The following is a 25997-nucleotide window of genomic DNA, read 5'->3' as shown; positions in this document are numbered from 1 at the left end:
ATTGAAATTAATGCCAAATTAAATTGTTTCATAAATTTTTGATTTAAATCCAAAAATTCAACTTCAATTTCCTATCAACCATGACTGTTTGATAAATTTGTAATTGTAATTTCCTCTGGCTGCAATTGATAGTTGAATAATTTTGGTCAAGGTTATAGAAAGTATCCTTAGATTTGGTTCTTTTCAAATATTATTACAACAAATACATCTGGTAACCAAATGAATGTTTTTTTGAAATGTGAATAAAAATGCTTGTATTTTTATGTTTAAAATAATTTTATTTATCAAAACATTTACATTCACGTTCACTTACACTTCCCTAATGGAGGAAAGTTTGAAAGTACCATTTTTAACCTTAAAAATTGAGTTACTTTTTTTTTTATAGATATATGATTGTAAATTGTTTTCCATGCATATGACTATCTAAAGATTTAAAAAAAAAATGATAGTCAGACAGAGATAAGTCAGTAGAATAGGAAGGATGAAGTAAGGGTGAGTGTTATCTTGTAAAAAACAAAAACACCTCAATGATTTGCCAGAGATGGCTGTTTTAGCCTTAATTTGTCATGTACTTTTTGTAGCTGCTCACTGTAGAAATCTGTTGTGAGGGTTTGACCAATGTTTAAACACTCATAATTAACAATATCCCTCAAAGCCCACCAAACAGAAAGAAAGATTTTTTTAAAATCATTTATAAAAATTATATTTTCAAACTGCCATCTTGTTGAGAAAGTGTAATTGAATGTGAAAGTGAATAAATTATTTTATTCACTTTCACATTCAACATTATTTCACATTAAAAAACATTATTTATTTGGTTAACTGATATTAGGAGCATTTGTTACTTTCAAGCAGTTGTAATTTTTGAGTTATTAAATAATGAGAAACAACTCCAAATTCTTTAAATAAAACAAAAAACTGCTTGTATTAGAGCCCACTTTAATAAATTTTCTCAAACACTTTTTGGCAACCAAGCCCATTATCAGTAGATATATAAGCAAATCATTTGGTAGTTGTCACCTAAATTTGTTTGTTTAATATCTGGAAATTGTATAATCTAGGACAGTTGATACCCATCACTTCTAACTACCCTACACCTACTTAGAAAATTAACACCTTCCATTCTCTCACAGGTGTCACATTTCAAACTGTCCAATAAGAACTGTATTTTCACATCAGCAAAACAAACCAATAATATTTATTAAGTAATTTAGATGTTAACATGTTTTACAGTGTTTTCTTGTAGATTTTGATTTGAAAATTTGTATAGCAATATTTTTTTTCCCCATCTTAATTTATAAAACAAAAATTTTGTTTTTTTATATATTAGTGATATAATTTACTTATAATGAAATTAAAACAATACTTGATCTTTATTTAAAATTAACATTTATTATTAAGCATTTGAAACATTTTTATGAACACAAAAAATAATTTTATCTCCTTACAAGTTAAGTATATGGTCAATCACAGGCAAATACCAAATATCGATGAGTTTTGCAGAAATAAAACTTTTTCCTATGAATGAGGTGTTAATTGTACAATTTATGAATTAAGAATTTTATTATTTTGCAAGTGTTTCCACTTCATATCAAGATCATTCAAATGAAAATCATAAAACTGTTACAAAATTTGTGTATTTAAAAGTAGATTATATAGCAAACTATTTGAATTGTATTGAAAATATTGAATTCTTATGCTGCATGCTAATGTTTACTGAAGTGAATTGGTTTTTGAAATGACAACACTCTTGCATTCATGCTTGAGATAAAAATATAATCTGTAATTTTCTTGCTGAAATTTATTATAGAACATTGGTTCTGTAGGGGAAAAGCAAGAAGTGTCAATGACAAGTATATTTGAATTATGAACAATACCATTTTTAAATTTGAAGTATTGAAAATTCTTTATGGCCATATATTAACACATACCATAACTCCAAAAATTATAGTTTATAGAACATTTGCAGAAGGTTAAACAGTAAGAGTGACAGATATTAAGATATTGCTACTTCAGATTGTTAAGAATGATAAAAGTGAAAAGTTGTTTGCTTTACTTGCATATGTAGTACCTACTGTATACTTATCTCAATGACATTTCAACTGTTATCTCTATCCTCCTCATTTGTTAGATACTGGTCTGATTAAATTGATTCTTTAACTTTTTTTCATAAAAAAATTTTTCAGAATGCTTTAAAAAAAAGTGATATTTTTCATCCAGTAATATCAAATAGGCAAGATTCAAAAGTTTATACAGCAACTACATTCTTTTCTGAAGAATGATTCCTAGTTGAGCATTTGAGATGTATAGAATGCAATGACAAATGTTAAAACTTAAAAGTATGTTAGATCAGTATGCATTTTTTTAAATGAGAAATCTTTCATTTGATTTTTAAGATTTCACTGAGTAACTTTTATAATAAAACATATTTATCATGTTTACGTGAATGTATGTAAACTATGAACAGTGTACTAAATCATGGAGAGCATTAAAAGAAGCTCTGCACTGAACTTTCTCCAAAACTGAACATCAGGAAGATTCACCAGCAAGTTTTGATGGAAGTGAAGCATCAGAGTGAAATTTATCAGGAATATATGTATCAGATGATTGAAATTTTGTCACAAATTATATTGAGGAAGAATCGGTGATACAATACATCATCAATGGCATTCAGGATTAGCAAGTAAGTAAAACAGTGCTTTATGGTTCTACTATTAGGGCGACCAGAAAGTATTGTAGTTTTTTACATTAAAATCAAGCAAACAAATTTTTAACTTGTTTTCATTTTTAATCAATGATGTAATCACCCTTGTTATCAACAACCTTTTACCATATAGTGCGCAAATTTTCAATGTTGGATCAATAAAAATCAATTGGTTTTTTGAGCAAAATATCTGGAGATGGCATTTCGATATCATCAAATTTTCAAATTTTTTGTCACATAGAAAGTGTTGTAGTGATTGGAATAAATGGAAATCCAATGGTGCAATGTCGGGCGAGTATGGTGGGTGAGGCAATACCTCCCACCCAATTCATTAATTTTTTCCAGGGTTCGTCTTGCACTGTGTGGTCTTGCATTATCATGTTGCAGAATAATGCCTTTTCTGTTGACAATTGCTGGACACTTTTCAATTAAAGATTGATTTACTTGATCCAATTGTTCACAGTAAAGGTCTGCATTCACAATTTTTCCAGATTTCAGCACTTCAAAATGAACAATTCCGTGAATACTCCACCAAACACACAAAAGTGCCTTTTTGGGATGTAAACCTGGCTTAGCAGTACTTCGTGGTGATTCATTTGGAGACAGTCACTGCCTTTTGCATTTTGGATTATCATAGAGGACCCATTTTTTATCTCTAGTGATCAAGCGATCAAAAACCACTTCTGTATTGTGCCGTTGAAGCAATAAGTTGCATGTGGTGGATTAGTTAGCTTTGTTTTCTTTGGACAGATTATGTGGGACCCAAACACATGTTCTGCATACTTTACCACTCTGCTGAGAGAGAGAGTTTACATGAGATACGTGTGGGGATAAATACCTTGTCGAGGATCTCAACACGATGCCCAATGGGTCGAATGGGAGAAAGTCCTCAAGGGCAGTTCTTACTTCAGGTGCACAACAGGCATTTCAGGAAGGTAATCCGTAAGGATGAACTCGATGATGTGAAGGAATGATAAATCCACAGGTATCTGATGATTGAAGGACTCGATTGAGGAACTGGCGACGACTTTCAACGATGATTAGAATGCACACCTTAGGAATCGAGTTGATGTTGATGACGACTGCTTTGCTTGTCATCACCTCCTTTTTATTAGGGGGGCTTCTTTTGGGTTTTTTCCCATGACTTCACTACAATTTTTAGTACATTGGGGTCAATAGTTAAAATTTCACTTGTGGGTTCCGGGTGACACATTGAATGTGTCACTTTCAACAAGGAAACAAGTCCGTGGGAAACAGTTTTAATTGTCTTTTGACTAAATTTTTCCATTTTGTCTCTCTCTAAATTTTTTGTAGAAAAACAAACATCAAACAAAAGGGCCCTACAACATATTTGGCTCTCATACAAACTTCTAATGCACTTGGATAAACATAGCAAGATTCCAAAGGGACCTAGTATATATTGGTTCTACCAAGAGATCCCTCCAAAAAAGGGTTTCTGAACATAAGAATGACGTTGCCAAAAAAAGGCACACCACCGCCCTGTCGACGTATGCCACGGACCCCGATGTAAAAGCGGACTTCGATAACGCCACCCTCATTAAGAAGTCGTTCAAAACGGACCACATTAGGGCATTGGAGACCCTGGAGATTTACAGAGCTACCAAATCGGGGAAATGCATTAATTACAAAGACAGCAACGTTTTATCGTACGCGTGGCGATACATCTCGGAGGTCAATCCACGATGGTAGACATGGTTTTATTTCCTGCATTGATATTTTGCGATGTTACGTTAGTAGACTCAGGTCTATTATATCAATCTTATGTTTTGCATCGTCATCACACGCTGGAGATGTTCGATTTTTTTGAACTTCAAAAGAGTTCTATTCTCATGACATTCCATTAACGAACCTGAAGAAGATCTCGATGGAGATTCGAAAACGTTAGTTTTTTCTGTTAATTTTCGTCGTTTGTACCGGAAATTTAAAGGTTGAAGTTGCTGGATTAGACTTTATATGTACCGGTAGTCACGAGTGAAGTTTGTTTTCAATAGATAGCTATGCCGGCTAGAGCTTACAAGAAATTAACGTTGGCCTTAACCAAAGCAAGGGCTAAACTGAACTTTCTTCTGGAATGTAAGAATAATAACGTGTATCCCATGTCTATATTCAGGATACGTCTACCATTGGGATGTGAATCCTTAATACCGAAACTTAGATTGTTGTGTCTGAGAAAAGCTATTAGAGCATCTAGGAAGAACGTATACTCCTGCCTCAACAAGGTGATCGAAGCAGAAGACGACCTCTTTGAACATAACCGGGAGTTCCTACAACTTGAAAATCAAAAGGTAGCCGTCTTTCAAGAAATATTGGCAAGAAAATTGGCCCGTAAGTACAAGAAGAAATTGGAGTGGATAATGAGTAAACAAAAACCCAACAGGAGAAAGGCACCCCCCACACCACTTGTCTGCTGGGACGGCATTGTTCCTCCAGCTTGCCTAATCGAAGCTATGGCGCACGGCCCGATGTATACTCCGGGCTCGTCGAGACCAATGCTGGAAACAGTTATGCCGGATATTGAAAGAATGGTGCGCGGATTGGATGAGGTCTACAAGGAGCATTACAGATGGAGGGCGGCCATGAAAATAAACCATAGCAGGCGTAATGAAAAAGTGAACTTATGGTGGCAAATAAGAAGAACCAAGAAATGGCTTGCAGAAGAACGTATTATTCTACTAAGGGCGGATAAGAACAGGGCATTGGTTCTACTCAAGGAAGAGACCTACAAGACAATGATGATGCAATACATCGCGGATACTGAATGTGAGCAGGTGACTGATAATTATGTGAACAAGCTACAGGCTCGGGTGGTACGGTTCACGAGCACACCCCTTGCAAAAGCGCAAGGTTTGGACAGGGCGGTGGTCGCGTCACCAGATACGCCCAGGCTCTTTGCTTTTGCGAAAACGCACAAGCCTACGCCGGCCCTCAGACCAATACTGGATAAAGCTAGAGCCCCCACTAGAATTCTAGAGAACAAATTACACCGCATATTGGCTGGACATCTAGAACAGTATGCTTTAACGGTGAAGAACTCCAGAGAGCTGGTCGACGCGTTGAAACATACACAGCTAACAGAGAGCGCTCACCTCACAGTGCTTGATTTTCAGGCTCTGTATCCATCCATCAAACTCCAGCCTTGCTTTTGCGCCCTCAGGGACGTCTTGCTGGCCAAATATAGTCTTCCGGCACACCACAAGCATGTACTGGAACTCGCACACGTAATGTGCTACAATTCGCTGTTTAGGTTCGGCAATACCACATATCTACAAAAAAGGGGGGTACCCATGGGGAGCCCAATTTCGGGCGACCTATGTGAGTTGGTTATACGGCAATTAGAGAGGGATGTCGTTCCCATGTTTACACCTGACATTATTTTGTACCGTAGGTACGTGGATGACGTGATTATCATATGGAAGGGCGAGCAGAAGGTCGATGATTTTTTGCACATTGTAAATAACAACCTGTTTGGTCTAACGCTCAAGCTTGATCAAATATCGGACACCAGAGTGCATTTTTTAGACGTCTCCATTCAGCTCGATATAAACAATATTGAGACGCGGGTGTACTACAAACCCGGCTACCTACCTATGTACATACCCGCTGGGTCGGAGGATCCGTACCCTTATAAAATTGCGGCGTTCAGAGCGTTAGTAAATAGGGCATTCACCCATAATACTAAAAGGGAAGACACGATCGCAGAGCTAAAACACATTGAAGACATTGTCACTAGCCATGGATACAAAAGTAGCCTTATCCGCAATTTAGCTCGTAAGTGTTGTAATATAAACACAGCGCATCACACCTCCGCAGGGCGAAGTGATCCTAACTCGAGCCCCGACCAGCACACGGTTGTACTATACAACAAAGACCTCCATTCCTTGTACAGGGAAATAGCGCTAAGGAAGGGCACCAAGTTAGCGTACACGAGAACGCCATCTATCTATTCGCTTCTCAGAAACGCCAAGGACAAACTGAGCATTTTAAGGGCACCGGGCGTTTATAGTATCCCGTTAAGAGACCACAGATTCCAAAGGGACCTAGTATATATTGGTTCTACCAAGAGATCCCTCCAAAAAAGGGTTTCTGAACATAAGAATGACGTTGCCAAAAAAAGGCACACCACCGCCCTGTCGACGTATGCCACGGACCCCGATGTAAAAGCGGACTTCGATAACGCCACCCTCATTAAGAAGTCGTTCAAAACGGACCACATTAGGGCATTGGAGACCCTGGAGATTTACAGAGCTACCAAATCGGGGAAATGCATTAATTACAAAGACAGCAACGTTTTATCGTACGCGTGGCGATACATCTCGGAGGTCAATCCACGATGGTAGACGTGGTTTTATTTCCTGCATTGATATTTTGCGACGTTACGTTAGTAGACTCAGGTCTATTATATCAATCTTATGTTTTGCATCGTCATCGCACGCTGGAGATGTTCGATTTTTTGAACTTCAAAAGAGTTCTCTTCTCATGACATTCCATTAACGAACCTGAAGAAGATCTCGATGGAGATTCGAAAACGTTAGTTTTTTCTGTTAATTTTCGTCGTTTGTACCAGAAATTTAAAGGTTGAAGTTGCTGGATTAGACTTTATAGCAAATGTTTTTGGTAGCAACTGTTGCATTACTACCCTTGTAAAACTCAAAAAGCATACAATGCCAGATATGTACCTTTTCTGGTATTTGGCTGGCCATTTCACCCAAAATTGCAAAAAAAGATTTAAGATTTAATTATTTACAAGTAAACAAGTCACTTTAACCTTAAAATGTCTTTTGCATGGCTTTGAAGTACACAATGAGCTGATAAATGATAAACAAGTATTGACATGTGCAGAAACGACATTACTTTCTGGTTTACCTAATACTTTCAAAGAATTTCGACAAAAGCTGCAAATTTATGAAAACATGAAATCAAGTTGTAAGCTAAATGCTAAAATGACTGAGATTCAAGAAGCTAGGATGTGAGGTTAAGCCTAATAATTCTTATGGAGACGAAAAATGTTGCTATAACTGTGGCGGGAAAAACCGTGTGAGTAAAAGTTGTCCGAAGAAAGACAAAGGAATGAAATGTTTTAGCTGGCACAATTTTGGCTGTATTTCATCTCAATGTCTTCAAAACGTTGAGAAGTTATGAAGTAAAGGAAAAAGAATTTAAGCCTGTAAAAGAAGTCAAAATTAGGGAAGTGAGCTTCAAAGCATTTATAGATTCAGGAAGTGATATAAATTTGATGAGAGCTGATGATTACATAAAGATGAGCACACCAAAATTAATTCATGAAATTCTAATGAATATCCAGTTAAGTAAGTGAGCAAAAGAGTTCTATACTGGGAAGTTTTTGGACTGTAGTAACTGTTGATGGAGACTAATTTTTCAATCCCCATACATATGGTCCCTAGTTCATTCCTTGCTTATCAGTTATTGTTGGGAACAGATTTTCTGAAACAAGTTCATATCAGTTTAAAAGACTGCTGTGTTGAGAAAATTGTCAAAGCAAAAGATGCAGAAGTAAACATTTCAGATGTATACAATATTGATGTTGCCTTCATAGATACAGGTAGTGTTGACTTGAGCCATATTGATGATGCAAGATATAGAGCACAGCTTCTAGATCTAATAAAAAACTACAAAGCATAATGTATGATGATCTTTTTTTATAGTCTGCAGGCACTACTGCACCAGATATAAATGTAACTTACAGTATCAGAATATGCAGACAATACAGTATATCAATAAAAAATATTCAATTCTTTACTATATGGAGGTGTAATATTTATGATGTGAAGATTGCTGTTGACAAAAAGCAAAAGTTAGAATGTGTTAAAATGCATATTTTGACCATGGAACAGTAAATGGAAACAAAGTCAAAAAAGCAAGAAAAAAAAAAAACAAACTTGTTTTAAAATCCTTTGTAGAAAATAGTAATAGCGCTGCTTCCAGAAAGAAACAAATTCTTTTCATCTTTAGCTTTAGCTTTCTCATATTCTAGGATAAGTAAGATCAGCTATCAAAGTCTGAAAAGCATTTTAAAGAGATGGACTGGTAAAATCATTCCTGGTGAAAATACTGTAAGAAAATGTTACGTTCAACCAGTATATGCAAAAACAATCAGTACAATAAAAGATATTATTGGAGCTAACCCTGTTTTATTTCTTGTGGACAAAACAATGGATGACATGAAATGGGGTTTGTTTTGAATATTTAATAACATTCAGGTTGTTGGTTATTAAATGTTGCATCGACTGGTTTGCTTGTTTGAATAACAAACAGGCAAACCAGTCGATGCAACACTTAAAGATTTATAAGCTGCAAAACTGTGATGCTGCCCATGTAATGCAGCCATTTAGTGATTCTTGCATGAAGCTGCAGTAAGTACTAAAACATAAAGACTGAGTACCTTACGTTCTCTCAGCTTTCAGAAATTTAAAACCAATGTTTGTAACTTGAATTACATTTTATGCATAGTATGTGTCCTTAATTTGATGTGTCACTCTATATGTGCTAAATGTCCCAAATCAAACAGGTTTATTTTAGAGATGAAAAAAGTTTAAAAGAAAGCTACAGCAAGAGTTGCTCTATACCAGTGATTCCCAATTTTTTTTTGATCCACTGCCATCTTAATGGAAGTTGTGCTGCACAACTTCCATTAAGCTTGCAACCACTCTTCTCTGCTCCAATGTGAGTCTGTCAGCCATGAGTACTAACAACCTGGAATAGAAAACGAAACAAAATTAAGATGTTTCATTAATAATGTTTAATTAAAAATTAAGTTTGTTCACATAATTTTGACTCACTCAAGATTGTTCATGTAATTTTGACTCACCCTGTAGTATAAAAATAAGTGACCTGTGAAAAATTTACTGTAACCTGCAATTTAAATAAAAATTTTTACTCAAGATAGATACCTATGTTTTTAAAATAATACAAATATGTATTACTCCAATATTTATATATGCATATATATAACCAAATATCCAAAATAATTTGTAAAATAAGTACAAGTATTTAAATTTTTTAAACTACATTTTTTTATGCTTTAAAACTATGGCTCTCAAACTATAGTCACTGGGTAGCCTGAGTATGTGCTGGGGGGTTCATGGACTGTACTGTTTAGCCAGAGGAAAACGTATTTCTCTTATATTACTTTATTGAGTAGTGAAAAGTTTTTGGCATGTACCTAAGGTGATTTTTATGGAATGAGAAGAGGAGCATAGGTGGCCCACTATATCTTATGACATGGTTTAAATGGTCTGCAAATACAAAATACCAAATAAAAAAAAAATCTTTAAAAACAACTGCTTTAAAATATTGTTTTATTATTATTCTACTATAACAATTATAGTTAACTGTTGATAAGCAGCTCCATTTTACATCAATATGATATAATGCTAATTGTTTTTAAGGAGTCAGTTTTCTACTCAAATGTTATTAAGTAATAAAACGACTTTTTAAAAATGATTATCATTATGTCTTAATGATGATTATAGTTATTTTATTATATTTAATTGATTAAAATGCCAAAATAAAATTTAAATTAATATGTACTGTTTTAATAATTTAAAAATTGTTTTTCAGGTTGCAGGAAGAGATGCTGAAGAAGGAAGGCCAGTTGTTGTTACCATGCATCCTCATGTGCGACGTGTTAATTCAACAACAACATTGTGTGTTTTCATAACTGCTCTCTTGGTATTGACAACAGGAATTATTGGTGGAATTTATTTATATAGACAACTTGCTCATTACAGGGTAATAAATCTATATTTAATTTATTGAAACTATTAATTAAAATTTTATATTTATCTTAGTTTGCACTACTATTGTGAGATCAGGGTGTAAAACATGCTCACTATCAGAATGTAAATCTTCAGTTGAGGGGAGACGGAGGATTTGTGAAATCCGTTCTGTCTTACATCAGGATAATGACACCAGTTAGAATGATTATTTTGTATTGCATTCTAACTCGCAATTAAATGGATGCTATAAGTGATAGGATTTTTATGTTATCTGAGTGGCTAAATTATATCCGCAGGAGGGGTTATTGATCTAGAGATGGAAGTATGGCCTTATGCAAAGGATAAAATAACTATATTTATTTATTGAATGTCTGGATCAGTGTTGTTCCAGCTAGTACTTTTATACTAATCTAGTACCTTTTTACTTGTCCCACTACCAAGATACCCAACACCATTTTCCTAGTATCATTCATGAAACCCTAATATCTTTCTTTTCAATTTAGTACCTTTCAAAAAATTCATTTTTCTTATATTATTCATTCAATAGTTAAATGTATGTCTTCTTACTAATTTCCTTATTAAATATACTGAACTCCTGATTTTACATTTTGCGAATTATCTGTGTATCATTTTCAAAATATTAAATTATCATCATAGCAAGTCCTTCTTTGTGTAAATTTGTGCATTGGCCACACTTTTGTGGTGTTAGTTGCACATATTTTGTCATAATGCAGCACAGCAGTCCAAATTGTAAATGCATGTGCTGGAAGTTCAGGCAGTATTTATAGAGATATTTGGATGATACAATCTTCCACAATAGTATGACTCATTCAGGTAGATTGCTACTTTTATTATTTGATGCAACTTTTGTGAAATATTGCACAATTATTTAAAAAAAAACTTGCAAAATTCTCAGATTTTAAAGGTGATGCAGTTTTTTTACCACCACTGTAGAATGGATATTTTTAACCTGAGGCTGGATTCAGGAAGAATTTGAGAACATTTAGAACAGAAAAACTGTTCTAAATGTTCTTTTTCTGTAGTCTACACTGGATGTATATGAGATTCTTTTTTTTTTTTTTTTTTTGGTTTTAATGTATACTAAGTTTCAGTTTATTGCTATTTGCTCCATTATATTACTCATGGAAAAATTTTCATAAATGGATTTTATTATTATTATTTTATATTTCTACACAATTTACATGGGATGAGGTATTTTTTTACTCCAGTAACCCACGGGGAAAGAAGGTATCTGTTTCCACCCCTTTACTGCATTAGATGCACTTTACATGCAAGTAGTTCCTTTTCTCCCTTTTCCTTCTCTTAAAAGGTTTCCAGGTGAGCGTTGTGTACTTGTCTCAAAAGTTGTATTGGGTAACTCCAGATTAACTGATGAATGATGCATATCTGATGATTGCTGCGTGTCTGAAGATTGCTGTATGCCTTGAGATTGCTGCATATTATGTTTGAGTGGATCTGGTGTGTTGACCACAAAGATAGTATTATCAAGCACTCTACTGAGTATAAGGGATGTGTGTGTATGGCTGCCTGTTTCTGAAGAATGCTGATGTCAATGTATGTATTTCTTTATGTTTTTCGCTACTATTTCTGTTGCTCCTATTACTATTGGGATGACAGTCGTCTGTGTATTCCATAGATGGCTAACTTCAGATTTCAAAAATGATATTTACTTAATTTTTCAATTTCTTTAGCCCCAATGTTGTAATCTGATGGTACAGTTATATCTATTAAGAATGTTTTATTGCAATTTTTATCAACAAAAATTAAATCTGGTTTATTGTGAGATACAGTGACATCAGTTTGGACAGGCATTTCCCATAAGATCTTGGCCGTACCATTTTCTTTAACTTGTGGCTGGATTAATGTTTCCTTCCACCATTGGTTAGGAACTTCTATTTTATGTTTTTGGGCCAGACACCAGCAGATGTACTGGGCAAAGTTATGAACGTTTTACATAACAAATTCCAGCCAGTTTTTCGCATTCTGATATAATGTGCTACGTGGTCTCTTCTTTGGTCGTAAAAAGGCGACATTTCCCGTCCAGTGGCTCCTTTAATATGTCACATTGATATTGTTGTGTCATTACAGCTTGGCCTGTATAGCAAATATTAATGATTCAACTCTTGGGGCTATTTGTTGCTTTTTAATTCATTCAAATGCAAGCTCTCTGTCTATATTGCCCTGATCCATTACCCTTTTAGGAAATTGACTGTGTAATTGTTTGCTTCTTCATACATCATTATGCTGTTTTATTATTGATTTTTTAAATGTCTTCATCTGTATGTGTATTTCCTCATGGTAAATGTAATTCACCTTCTATCTCTTGTGCTTCTTTTATTATTGAGTATTTATCCCTACCTATATCATACTTTACTATTACTTTAATCAGATGATCACTTTCCTCTTTTAGGTATTGGTTGTATTTAACTATTTGTGCTTTATACATGTACTCTATATTTAAGTCTTCTTCCTCCCTGATTTACTGGCAAATACAGCCTTTCTACTTCTCCTTTTTGCTGATGTGCTTTTCTAACTGCTAGTAGCTTTCGTGTTTTGACATCTATTTTCTTTAGGTCACTATTTTTATAGTTGATTATATCAAATGAGTAAAGTAAGACCGGGATAGCATACGTATTTATACCTTTTTATTAGATAATGCAAGTTAAGGTGTGTGTTTAAGTTTTTTAATCCTTTTAAAATATTCTTTTGTTATCTGTTTCCTAATAACACTATGCTCTATTTTTCCTGATTTATGCACTCCTAAATATTTGTATCTATCACCTATTGCAAGTTGCTCGAAAGTTTCTCCGTTCAGTAGTATATGTCTTTCTCCAACTGCACTGCTTCTGCGTCCTGCAGTTATATGTATTACTTTGCATTTATCCAGTCCAAACCTCATCCCTATATCACTTGTAAAAATCTCGACGCTATCCAATAATACTTTTAGATTATTTCTACTATTTGCATAAACCTTAAGGTCATCCATATATAAAAGATGATTAACGCAGATACTATCTTTCAGTTTATAGCCTTTCCTTTCATACTTATTTAGTATGAATGAAAGTGGGTTTATAGCCAAGCAGAATCGAGAGAGAGAGAGAGAGAGAATACTCGGCAGGCACGCAGGCAGTTTTTCGGATCTTCAGAGTTTTCATTTTTGAGTATAAGTATGATTTTACCTGTAGTGAACCAATCTTCTAACATCTCTGCCATATTATTTACAAATATAGTCTCAGGAACAAAGTATTTGTGAATGCTAGTCAAATTATTATTATTATTATGTTGTGTTTAGTGAGTTATACTCAGTTGACACCAGTGGCTACATACTATGCTGGACCAGAGTCAAGGCATAGCAACCAAAACAAAACTAAAATTAAATAAGTGTGTCAGTGTCTGTATTCAGAAATTTCCTATCAATATGACATGTATTCAGTATAGTGGCCTTCTGTAGTGTGATGTATGTATTTCTATTCAATTGTAATGTTCCCAGGCTTTCATACAGTATGTGTAGTATCACGCCTGTAGAGGAGAGAACAGGTACAATTAGCACCCTATCCATCCTCCACAGATGCCTTATTTCCTGGGCAAGTTCTGTGTACTTGCTGACTTTTTCAGTGCATATATTTTGTATATTGTGAGTGTCTGGAGCAGATACATCTATAATGTATGTGATTTTATTGTGTTTGTCAAGAATGGAACAAGAAAAAAAAATTGTCAATAGGGTGCTATGGGGCCTGTCACTTCAATTGCTGTTGTAATCAAATGTGTACTGTTGAGGAGTCTAAGTGCTTTAAAAGATATCATATCACATGTGCAGAGCGTCACTCCTGATGCATTGTGTTTTGCAGTTGAGCACACCGTGCACTGCCTGGAATACTGGTATATGCTGTAGTCCAGCACAATGGACTTATCAATATTGTGGAGCCTGAACTGTATTGTCAATGCCATGCTACAGTGTAATCACATTAACTGTGACATTTTCCAATAAATACTGGTATGCCAGTTTTTGTACCTTAATTCTTTCTTCTTGTATTACACATAACATTTCAAACTTTATAGTGCTCTCTATTGGCAATATTATATATATATTAACATAATAACATAACATATATACATAACATAGTTAAATAACATTATGTATATCTATCTATTATACATATATATATAAATCTGTAATCTTTAATTCAGGTTTTAAAATATAAATGTTCAAAAATATATATACCAAATTTTATTGATTATAAATTATATTAACATATAATTATATATACAAGATTTTGTTTTGATTTTTATGGTTTAGCCAGAAGTTTTATTGATTCTCAATCTCTCATTTCAGTTTGATTATTAATAATTGCTTTTAATTTGGTTTTATATGAAATATTTTATAGTAAAGATATTAATAGTATTTAATTATTTATTAGCTTCGTCATTTTCGTGGATGGTGCACTGTTCCATATATTCCAGACAAGCAAGATGAACACAAATACGAAGCCCTAAAAAATTATCAGTCAATACAAGCTGATGATGCTTCATATAATAATTTTGAACAGAAAGTTGACATTGATATAGAGTTGGAGCAATATGAAAGTATTGAAGTTCCTGATTTTTCACAAGGACGACGTGGAAGATTTATCCATGATTTTTCAGTGGTATGTTGTTGAAACCAAAATTTATGTAAATTTTTAAAATGTACATTAATAATCAAAATGGATCTAAATACCATTAACATTATGGCAAATTATAACATCATAACTTTTCAGTTATTAGTTTACTGAAATAATTTGCTTTTAGGTACAGTAAAACTTCAATGATTGCATATTCAGGGGGACAAATTTTTGAGGTGTCCAATTATCAAGATTAAAAAGAATGGGGAAAAACATATTGTACATATTATTCTATTGCACTTTTTTACTCTTTATTTAAATACTCAGAAATCAATTTTTATTTCATTATACTGTTACATTCCTTATGTGTAAACTCTTACATCTGCTAAAACAGTGCCCAAACTACAGCCTACAAACATATTTAACACATCATTTATGATAGAAATATGCTTATACTTGACATATATATGTTACCAGCAAAACCCGATTTTACGCCAAACTAGTTTGGCATAAGCGTGTCAGGCCAAACTAGTTTAGAATTATTATTCAAGTATATTAATGGTTAAAATAAAATTAAAAGGCAATCAATTAGATGAACAATATTTATTCAAACATAGTCTACTTAATAATTATGGTAATTTATTAGAATAGGTTAGTGTGAATGTATGTCTCTTTAATTCGAATAAATAAATCCAATAGACTGTTGCTGTGAGGAAGTCTGTCAGATTTATTTATTTGGATTAAAGAGACATACATTCACATTACGTATATACAGCTACCACATCTGACATTTGAGAAGAATAGAATAGGTTAGGTTAGAACGCGCGTCCCCAAAGTTCCCTGTCTTCTGATTGCTGGACTTGGAGACGAGCCGCCACCTTTGATACGTATGGTAACATTAACTCCATTTTTTATAATTAAGTAGACTATGTTTGAATAAATATTATTCATCTAATTGATTGCCTTTTAATTTTATTTTAACGATTAATATACTTTAATAATAATTCTAAACTAGTTTGGCATAAAATTGGGTTTTGCTGGTAACATATACAGTATAACCTCTGAATACCGGACACCATTGGGACCAAGAAGTTTGTCCGCTATTTAGAGGTGTCCACTATTGGGAGGCACGTGCTGACGGCCATACTGTGTTTTAATGTAGTCATCATATAGTGAAGAATATACTGGGTTATGAAAACATCAAATTTGTATTAGGAATGTAAAAATATCAAAAATTATACATAGCATATACAGTATAATTAAAATACAGGCTATATATAGTATATTATTTATCTTTTCATCTGTAAAAATCTCATTTTAATTGAATTATAAATAGCAAGCAGATTGAACAGGATACTTTAATTAAATGGAACGAAAATTATGACAAATTGTGAATGTATTAGTACATCAAAAAATGACCTGAATGGAAATAACAAAAAAGAAAAATAAAACTTGTTATGAACAGAAGGGTGGATGAAGGTCAGTTTAGGTGGTGATAGTTCAAATGTCGAGTTATGAAGGCGATTGCTAGCCACTCAAGGGGTATTAGAAATGTATTTGATGATATTCCATTTATAATGGCACCTATGATCTAAGAGTCAATATAGTGATTTGTCTGCTTTGTAGTTATCAATTAGGTGTAATTTTTTGAACATTTTTTGCTTTTTCCAGTAACTGATTTATTAAAAATTACACTTTAGCCACCACAAAGCTGTTAAGATCTAACCAAATATCTTACTCAGCTCCTTAAAGATCATAAATTCCTCAGCTGTTAATCATAAATCATAAATTACAGATCATAAATTACATCATAAATGCAAGAAAATTGAATATTTTCTCACACTTTAATCAGACATTTTACATGATTGTGACATTCAGTCGTTTCCACAGTTGTCTTCAAACAGATCTTCAGATCTGTCAGAAATTACATCTGCATTGAGTTGAAACATTAGCTATCTTGAAGCAACACACTATAGTTGTAGAATCCATAAGATTCTTGATTATATTGCAAGCCCATACTAATCTATCAACCCTAGATAAAATGAGTGGACCTCTTCAGATTGCTAGTGACTAGATTGGGAGCCCTTAATCCAAATTTAAGTTCAGATAAGATGTTAATATTATTAATCATATTGAGTTTAAAAAATGATTTGTTGTTAATAACAAATCATTTTAAAACTTGCTGTTAAGTTCTTCCAATTTTTTCTAGAAAGCTAGAAAGGGCTCTTATATGACTTTTCTGGCTGTGAACCAGTTTAAGGGACCAGGAAAGAAATCCAATAATTTTCAATTATACTATTAAATAAAATTTAAATAATAAAAAAAGCTTAAAAGGAGTCATTTTGTTAAATTATGAGAAATTATATTATTCAAAAAAGAGTAAGTTTAAAAATGCTTGTGTATGACTCAAAGTTAAAATTTTATATGGCACTATCTGTTGTTAATTTTATTGAAAAATTATATTATTATGAAATGGCAAAAGGTTTATTTTTTGAGGGTAGGGGTGAGTTTTCATAAAAATTGTAAATGTCAATAATGAGAGAATTTTCATCAAGTCTTTTTAGACAAAATACTCACTTCAGAGCAGACATCACATTTATTGATAAAGTAAAATCCCATACATCATTGACATAGTTGTACCAAAATACCATAACATACAAAATATACAAACCAAAAAAATTAGTAAATACACTCAAACCTGTTTTTGTCGATTTTTTTTGTGCGGTATATGAAAATTTCAATCAAATTAGGGATTGCAGAAAAAGGCCCAAGGCGTTAAAAAAGCAATTCCTAGTTATTTCATATGGTTTTGAGTTATTTTCTACGTGAGACTTTTTTATGCAGTCCCTATTCACCACATAAAAAAAATACTTTTTAATTGTGTTGCGAAAACTATTTTTTATAGCTACTGGTGAAGTTTCGTGCGTTTTTTTTATGCGGTCCCTATTCACCGCACAAAAACAGGTTTGAGTGTGTTCAGAACTTTCCTACAAAATAAATCATCTGTAGAGAATGGGAAAGATACTTATTGTGCCAGTAGTCCTTTCTTGTACAGGCATCATACCATATATGTAACAAATGTCTCAAAACATTAGGGCTTCATACCACCACATACATCACACTACAGAATGTTACCATATTAAACATTTGTCACACTGGAAATTCCTAAAGCAGAGCCTGTTCTGTGGTCCAAGTGTTATGCCTTGACCCTGGTCCTGGGATAACACGTGGCACAGGTATTTAAGCCAAGTAGTATACTTTTGATTATTTGTCATTGCATTCATTTTCTAATATATTGAAAAAATTCAGAATATCTGTTTTATAAAATATTTTTAAATTGGAGAGTTTTTTAAAAATTGGAATGATTTTGTTTTTAGAATAAAACAGGTATAATTGATCTGGATGGACATCAATGTTTTGTAATGCCATTGAATCGTAGTTTAGTTCTTCCCCCTCATTCTTTGTTTGATCTTGTTGTGAAAATGAGAGTAAGTATAGAATTATATTAATATTTAAGAAATTCGACATTGCCATAATTTTGCATAACAAAATTTTACTTATATAAACTAAAGGCAGGATATTACGATGTCGATACAGAAATTGTGAGAGAGACAATGCAAGTAATGACACCACCCATAAAAGATTTCAAAACTGTTGGATACTACATTGCTAGGGAATGTTCCAAAATGCCAACTTATCGTCTGGAAAGAGTAACGTCATCAGGTTAGTTTTTTCAAATAAAAGCAAATTGTTAATTATTTTTAAAAAGTTAACTCATTCACTTTATTTTGTATTTTCTTTTTAGTTTTCAAACGAAGCATTACTGACAAAATATTATTTCGAGAGTTTGCAGGTAAAAAGATTAGCGAAATAGAAATCATTAATTTGGAAGATGCTCACGAAGGAGTGGTCTGATGTGTCTGAAAGACATTTGTAATTTAGTATATTTGGATTATACACATTTTCTTGTTAAGACACTTGTACGAAAAGATACTAGTTGTTTATTGTAATCTAAGTACTGTATACATATATAAATATATATATACATACATATATATATATGTATATATATATATTTTTCATTCGTATTTTTAATTCATTTTGTGCCTTTGTATCGAAAATGTCTGCTTGAACAATGATAGTGTTTATGAGCGGAGAAAGATCGTGACCCTAAAGTATTGATTTAATTTCTGTATTTTACGTGCTTGACAAGAACAAGATATTCTTGTGTCTCGACTTCTGTCCCGTGACGTCTGTCAATTTAGTAAAATAAGCTTTGTTCGGCATTGTATAATAACAACATTAGAAAATACAATGATGTGAATAATGCACCGTGATCGTAGTTGCTGTTTTTGGTCTTTTCCTTTAACGGAAATGTTTTTAGGCAAATAAAAGTGCCATAATCTTTCAATCTACTATTAGATGTTATATTGAGCACATTTAGAAGTTGTCTTTATTATAATGCTCATTATAGAAATTTTATCACCTAGAGCATATTTACAATTTTAGTATCTCAAATCTTTGTTGTTATAAATACCAGTTGACAACCTCATGGAAATTGTATAGATATATGGAATATTTGAAAATAATAAACTGTGTTTACATGACTAGGAAAAAATTATATTTAGAATTATCAAACAGTTTAGAATTCACTATGGAATGTGCAGAGTTACAGTTTAATTTTTCTATTTGGATCTACTTATGGTAAGTAAAAAATATTTTGTAGTCACATACACCCCAGTACATTTAATAGTTGCAAGTTTTGTTGTCACCTATCAATATATTTAACAGTTTTGTTGGCTACTCTTGTAAAAATTGAAGCTATGAGGTACTCACTGTATTTGAAATTGCATATCAAAGTTTCTGTATTTTATTCTGTAGAATATGTAGTGTATATATATATATATATCTATATATAATAGAAATTAAATAAAAATTGGTGTGATTTAAGTGATTTCTTTGATTTAATAAGAAATTTTTGACTACTATTTTAAAAACTTCAAAGAAATCTATACTTTGAAAACTCTCTTTTTTAATATAATAGGTATCTTTTTTAAAAAAGGGTTGATTTGAAATATTTGATGATCAGTTTTTTAGTGACAGTTATTGTATCACATTTGAATATTGTCATTTGATCAAAAAAAATATATGTATAAATTTATCAATGACCAGTTTTTTTGTTAAAAGGAAGTTTTCCTTCACGGAGGTTTCAGAATCGATTAGTAAATGAGCCAATAATCAGCCAATCACGCTTTTCACAATAGCCATTGCAAGAAGGATGTTTGCATTGTTTTGGCACATTGGATTTTTATTAATGGATGTTGGAAGATCTGTCAAAATTACCAATCTCATTATAGAGAGTATCCAGTTAGAAGAAAACTGGTGATGCATGATCTCGTCCATTTGTCTCACTAAAATAAAATTCCCGTATTTCTGGAATCGAAAAGTAATTAACCAGAAACGAGCAATTATTTATTTTGATATCGTCAGAATTCCAGGCTGCAAGTTTCAATCATATTTTTAATTTAAAAATATATGCTCTCCACCTCAAATTAGAAGTGGCTTGTCCCTGTACATCATACTTTTCCTTTAACGATAGTCGTGCCAGTATCCATCTAACATCTTTCAGGGGAAGTTTTTGAATCGAAATAACGCGACTTCTGGTTGTTATCGGAAGTTCGTATAGTTAACCGAGTCTCCATATCTGGTCTCGGATTTCATCTAATTACGTTCTCGAGATTAAGTAAGAAAAGACGGGTGACAATGGGAATTTATAGGTCTAAGATTTTCAAATTGCGGCCCAACGACGCTCGGCTGCAGTCTGGGTGTTCTGTGAAAGAGAATTTAAATGCAGGGAATAACCAAATATACACGGTGTCCGACGAAGAACTGGTAGAATACAGACATTTATTTTAGGAAAATAGATGCAGCTATAAGGTGAGTAAACTCAAATATTTCTCATCTTTAAGAAATTTTGGTGCGTGCCCCCACTCAAAATTTCGAGACCAGAACAATGGCGTGTTATCCTATAGGAAAAATGGGAAATTGCATGGGCCCAAACCAATCTTTTATAAGAATATTTCCCGAAAAAAAATTCTGAAGTCAGCATTCTACACGGGGCCGCCTCATTCAAATATACCTGGGCTCCATGAAGCTACTGGTCCAGAATAGGTCTTAGAGTTTACCGAGCCCGGAGCAAAAGTCAGTTTGAAAATGTATAGTTGAAAGAAGCTTGCTTTTATAGATTTTTGCCAAGCCTCGGAATATTCTAATAAAATTATATTACAAAGTGAATATTTTTTTCAGATGCCGCTAATGATAAACAGCTTATTTGAATTTCTTAATAGAAAATAATTTAATATTGAAGCTGTATATAAATCTAGACAAAAATTATTCATACTGTATGTACTGTACATGTTTTTCACTGTCAATTATTATTTTTTCGATTATCCGGATTTTTCCTTATTCGGACTACCTTCATCCCCAATTAGTCCGGATAATAAAGGTTCTACTGTATACTGAATTTATTATTAATTTAAATAATATCTAGGGGCGCCCCTAGTGGCTGTTCTAGGTATATCATGACAGATATACAAACAGCGCCATCAATTTTTTTTTCTATAGAGTTATTTTTAAGTTAATTTATGCATTTATATATTTTTCTACTAAATTATTTATTAATGAATTAGTTTTTATTATATATATATATATGTTGGAGGTCCTCCCCATTTTTAGCTCCCACACACGGAAGCGTCCCGCATTTCAACTTAACATATCTGGTCACTTTACCCTAACCCATTCTCTCTTGTGTGAGAAAGGATTGGAAATATTCTTATGAAAACTTTTCTATGAATCTCACACTTTATGCCCTTACCGTATATTGTTCTCAACATCTGGAAACCATTAAACGCAATGTGTCCTCTTATCAATTTAGCAGAGGAAAGGGAACCGGTGTCAGTGATCCCAACTTTTGCCTTTGGTCACCGTTCAGTATCCTGCCTCCAGCGCCCCCTAGATTTACTCACCGCCCACAAGGGGGCGTTATCGCCCACTTTGAGAAATGCAGTAGACTAATGCTGTAGCCCAGGGGTGTCAAACTCAAAGAATTTAAGTGCCAATTTTTTGTCTGGAGTATGACAGCGGGCCAGATGTTTTTAACTTTTGTAGTCAAAAATTTTCTAAAAAGTAGCCGACTCGAAAAACTCTTTTGTAATAACCCGAGATTTGACAATAAATTTTAAAAAACATCATTTGTACTTTTCCAGCAATAACTTTAATCACAGAACATTTTCGGCCAATTTACAGGCCTGAAGCAGGTCTGTAAACTGATCCGAAAATAAGGATTGCAAAACTCAAAGTACAAGGATAAATTATAATTTACTAATATTTCGAAAACACTCATTTTATATGCAAAATAGTGCGAATTATGTAATAAATGATCTTGCGAAGACGGACTTTAATTTGAATTTCAAAAGATGAAATAGTGAAACATTATTGTAAACAAAAAATTAAACATAAAAATAAATCAAATAAAATAAATAACTCTAAGTAATATGAATAAATAAAAATAATAATAATACTAAAACAAAATTGTTGAACTAAATAATTATATTAAACAAATAATACTTAAGTACAGTACAAAATATAACATTTTTTTTTTTTTGGTATCAAGACAACAAATAGCATTATTGGATCAAGAAATGACGATTATTTTAGTTTAATAAATAATTTTATTCGTAAAAATGCTTTATTAAACTAAAAAAACTCGTCATTTCTTAATGTAAACCCATAGACCATGTGATGACACTCGACAGAACATGGCGGCGATGACTCGTGTGTCGCTACTTTAATATCTAGGTACTCTAGTGGAAAGTAACATAGCGTCTTCCATGGCTCTAATAGTTTCGTTTCGGGGTCCATTATGTGGTTTTATGAATGAAAATTTAGAAGTTGTGAAAGCGCAAGTTAATGCACGCGGTGATGTGTCTTTTCGAATTTTTTTCGAATGGTAGCCAGCATTCTAATTTTTTTCGTGACTATTTTCAATGCTCTTTCAACAAATAATCCATTTTATGGTTAAATTTTACAATTGGGACTCTTCTTTTGCCTTTAAAAGCTCATATTTTAAAATTATAGATTCCTCCATCACGATACTATCGATAGTGCGGGCGCCGCCATCTTTCTTTCACCGTTGTTCCTAAATGCCTACCAAGGTTGCCAGATTGGCTTTTTTGATGCTAAATTTGCAAAATTTGGCTTTTTTTCAGTCTGATTGGCGTCAAAAATTTTGTTTGGCTTTTTGGTTTTTTTTTGGCTTTTTTCGAATAACATCATGATAATTTTATTTTTTAACAAATCTGATTTTATATTTTCCAGTAGGCATTCTAAGTTGTATATTATTAAAAGAAATGATCTTGGATCAGACTAATTATCTCTATTTCCATTTTGCAACTCCAATAGTTCAAGAATTTGGAAGGTTAAATGGCCTTTTTCAACAAAATAAAGCAGACCTTTATCAGTTGCATAAAAGTTTATTTTGCACTACAAAACTTTATAAAGTAGACCTGATTATGGTAATTATAAGAAAAGTATTTCTAAAGTTGATTTTGGAATGAATTTTTTGAACGAATGAGATAAATACCTTCAGATAAATAATAATGGTGAAAAAATCAAGCAACAATTTCTAACTATCAAAGAAAGGTGTTTTCACATGTTAGAAGAGGCTTTCAACAAAGGCTTCCACCAGGAATGAATTTATTTTAAGATCTAGCGCAATTAAGCCCAAATATAATTTTAAACCAAGCTTTATGACCAAAGTTTTCTGAATTGCCATTTTTGAATTTGGCACAAGACAATCTTAATATGATTGAAGAGCAATACAGAAAATTACCTTTGTCAATTGGATAGACGAAGATCAATTTAAGAAATGTGGAATACCCAATGAAAGTGAGCTTTTTAAGCAAAAAATATTACAAAATCCCCAATTCAAAGAACTTGCGACTTTTGCCCTCAATTGCCTAATAATACCCATTAGCAATGCTACAGTAGAGAGGGTTTTTTCACTTTTAACTCATTTTAAGAATAAGGCAAGGAATAGAATGCAACTTTCTCTTCTAGATGCGATTATTAGGATTAGGTCACAACTTTTGTCCTCAAATATATGTTGCAAAGAATTTGTCCCTTCACATAAAATGTTAGAGTATTTTACTTCTGAGAAACTGTATTACTCTGAATCAATTTCTTCCCTTAATCATGAAGATTTATGCTTTTTGGAAAAGAAGCATTGACATAATAAAATAGCATTCAAATATAATTAAAGTATAATGTATATAAAATATATAATAAATTTTGGCTTTGTTTCTGGTTTTTTTTTTTAAATCTTAGTTGGCTCTTTATAAAAATTTAAATCTGGCTACCTTGATGCCTACAAACAGCAGCGCACTCCCGTAGTAGCGGAAACGCAGAGCGACCGCTATTAACGAACGCACCTTTTGTCACACGAACGTCATAGTGACGATCGCGGAAACAATGAAACGCGTTCGTCACTAACGAAACGAATGATTTGATGGGCTAATAGCGCCGTTGCGGCCGAAGTTTTCATCTGTAAAACGTGAACGTCGAGCAGGCGTTTGATGTGAAAACTTCGACCGCAATCTCGCTGATAAAAATATATTCTTAAGATTCAGAGAAATACAAATCCTAACGTTATGCAGAGATGTTATAATTTTTTAAGTTTACTTTTAATATTAAAATTCTGTGTAAGAAATTGTAGCGTAAAATAATATATATATATTATTATACATGTTTATTTCGAATTAAATTACATATTTTGAAACTTGTACATTTTGTTCGAAGATTAGAGAGGGCGTTGGATTTTGATTACGATGGAGGAGCAGGAAGGAAAGAAAGAAGTTGAGATTACGAAACAATTGTTTACATATCCTCTTGTTAAAGTACGATTTGGTCTTTTATCATTCGCTGTTTTTTTTTCTGTACTTTTACTCAAGTTATCTTTTTATACTGTCGACAGCCACATAAATAAATGGCTAAACAATTATAAACTTGTTATTTAATATAATATTCATTCCAATGTAAACAATTACTAAAATATACATCAAAAAAACTTTTTGATGTATATTTTATGCTGTTCAACTTATTGTAATGAAAACATAATACCATTACAAATAATTAATAATATAATCTTTATCTTACTTATTAACATATCGCTTTTTTGTTTTGATAGTGGTACAACCAAAAAAAGAAGACTGATTTTGCATTTTTTGGATAAATAAACTTAGGTACAATACTTTTATCATGTAAAATGGCATATTTCTACCTCCATTAAATTCCCATCAGAAATCAAGTGTGTGTCAACTTGTAGTCGATTAGAATTTTTGGTAATTGTGCATATTAAGGGAATATGAATTTTTTTAATTATGTTATATTAAAAAGAATGTATATTTAATAGCCGTTCGGAAAACGCATAACGTTTTTACGTCCGACAAGTATATAAAGAGCTATAAACAAAAAATCATAGGACTACTTACCGATTGTGCTCCGTTCGAGACGCCATTACTTAAGCTTGCCGTCGTCGTGGAGGTGCACACTGGACGGCGGATGCACGCGAAGCGTATCACGTGACCCAGTTTTAACGTCACTCAGTCACATGACTAGGTCTCTGACGCGTTTCCGGCAGCTTTTCTTCTCGCGGAATAATCCGTTCTCTTTGCACTGACACGTCATATTATTAACACGTGATTAACTCTTGTCACTTAGAACAGCTCGCGGACTACAGTTTGACAACTTTGCCTAGTTACGCTTTTCTAACATCGTAACGTTCTATATCCAAATCCCAGTTAATATTTGACATCGACGATTTATTTTTCGATGTTAACTCCGTAAATACAGAACAAA

At 32.8% G+C, this 25997-nt stretch overlaps 1 protein-coding gene and 1 long non-coding RNA gene across 2 annotated transcripts in view; both read left to right on the top strand.

Annotated features, from left to right (window-relative positions):
* The window catches only part of LOC136983237 (integral membrane protein 2B), a 31947-nt gene extending 11914 nt beyond the window's left edge, over positions 1-20033 (top strand). The window contains exons 3-7 of the mRNA XM_067279924.1: positions 10304-10474; positions 14901-15128; positions 18461-18571; positions 18656-18806; positions 18889-20033. Coding sequence (XP_067136025.1) covers positions 10304-10474; positions 14901-15128; positions 18461-18571; positions 18656-18806; positions 18889-18998 — 771 coding nt within the window. The 3' untranslated portion in view covers positions 18999-20033. The remainder of the gene's footprint in view (positions 1-10303; positions 10475-14900; positions 15129-18460; positions 18572-18655; positions 18807-18888) is intronic.
* Positions 20034-24978: 4945 nt separating this feature from the next.
* Positions 24979-25446, top strand: LOC136983270 (uncharacterized). The gene is made up of 2 exons (XR_010882006.1): positions 24979-25036; positions 25327-25446. It is a non-coding gene; the product is annotated as an uncharacterized lncRNA (long non-coding RNA).
* The last annotated feature ends 551 nt before the right edge of the window (positions 25447-25997 follow it).

Source organism: Centruroides vittatus, unplaced genomic scaffold, assembly GCF_030686945.1.
Source record: "Centruroides vittatus isolate TY-2023 unplaced genomic scaffold, ASM3068694v2 contig_879, whole genome shotgun sequence".
Lineage (NCBI taxonomy): Eukaryota > Metazoa > Arthropoda > Arachnida > Scorpiones > Buthidae > Centruroides > Centruroides vittatus.
Note: the sequence above shows the minus strand (reverse complement) of the source record. Positions and strands in the feature narration are given on the sequence as shown.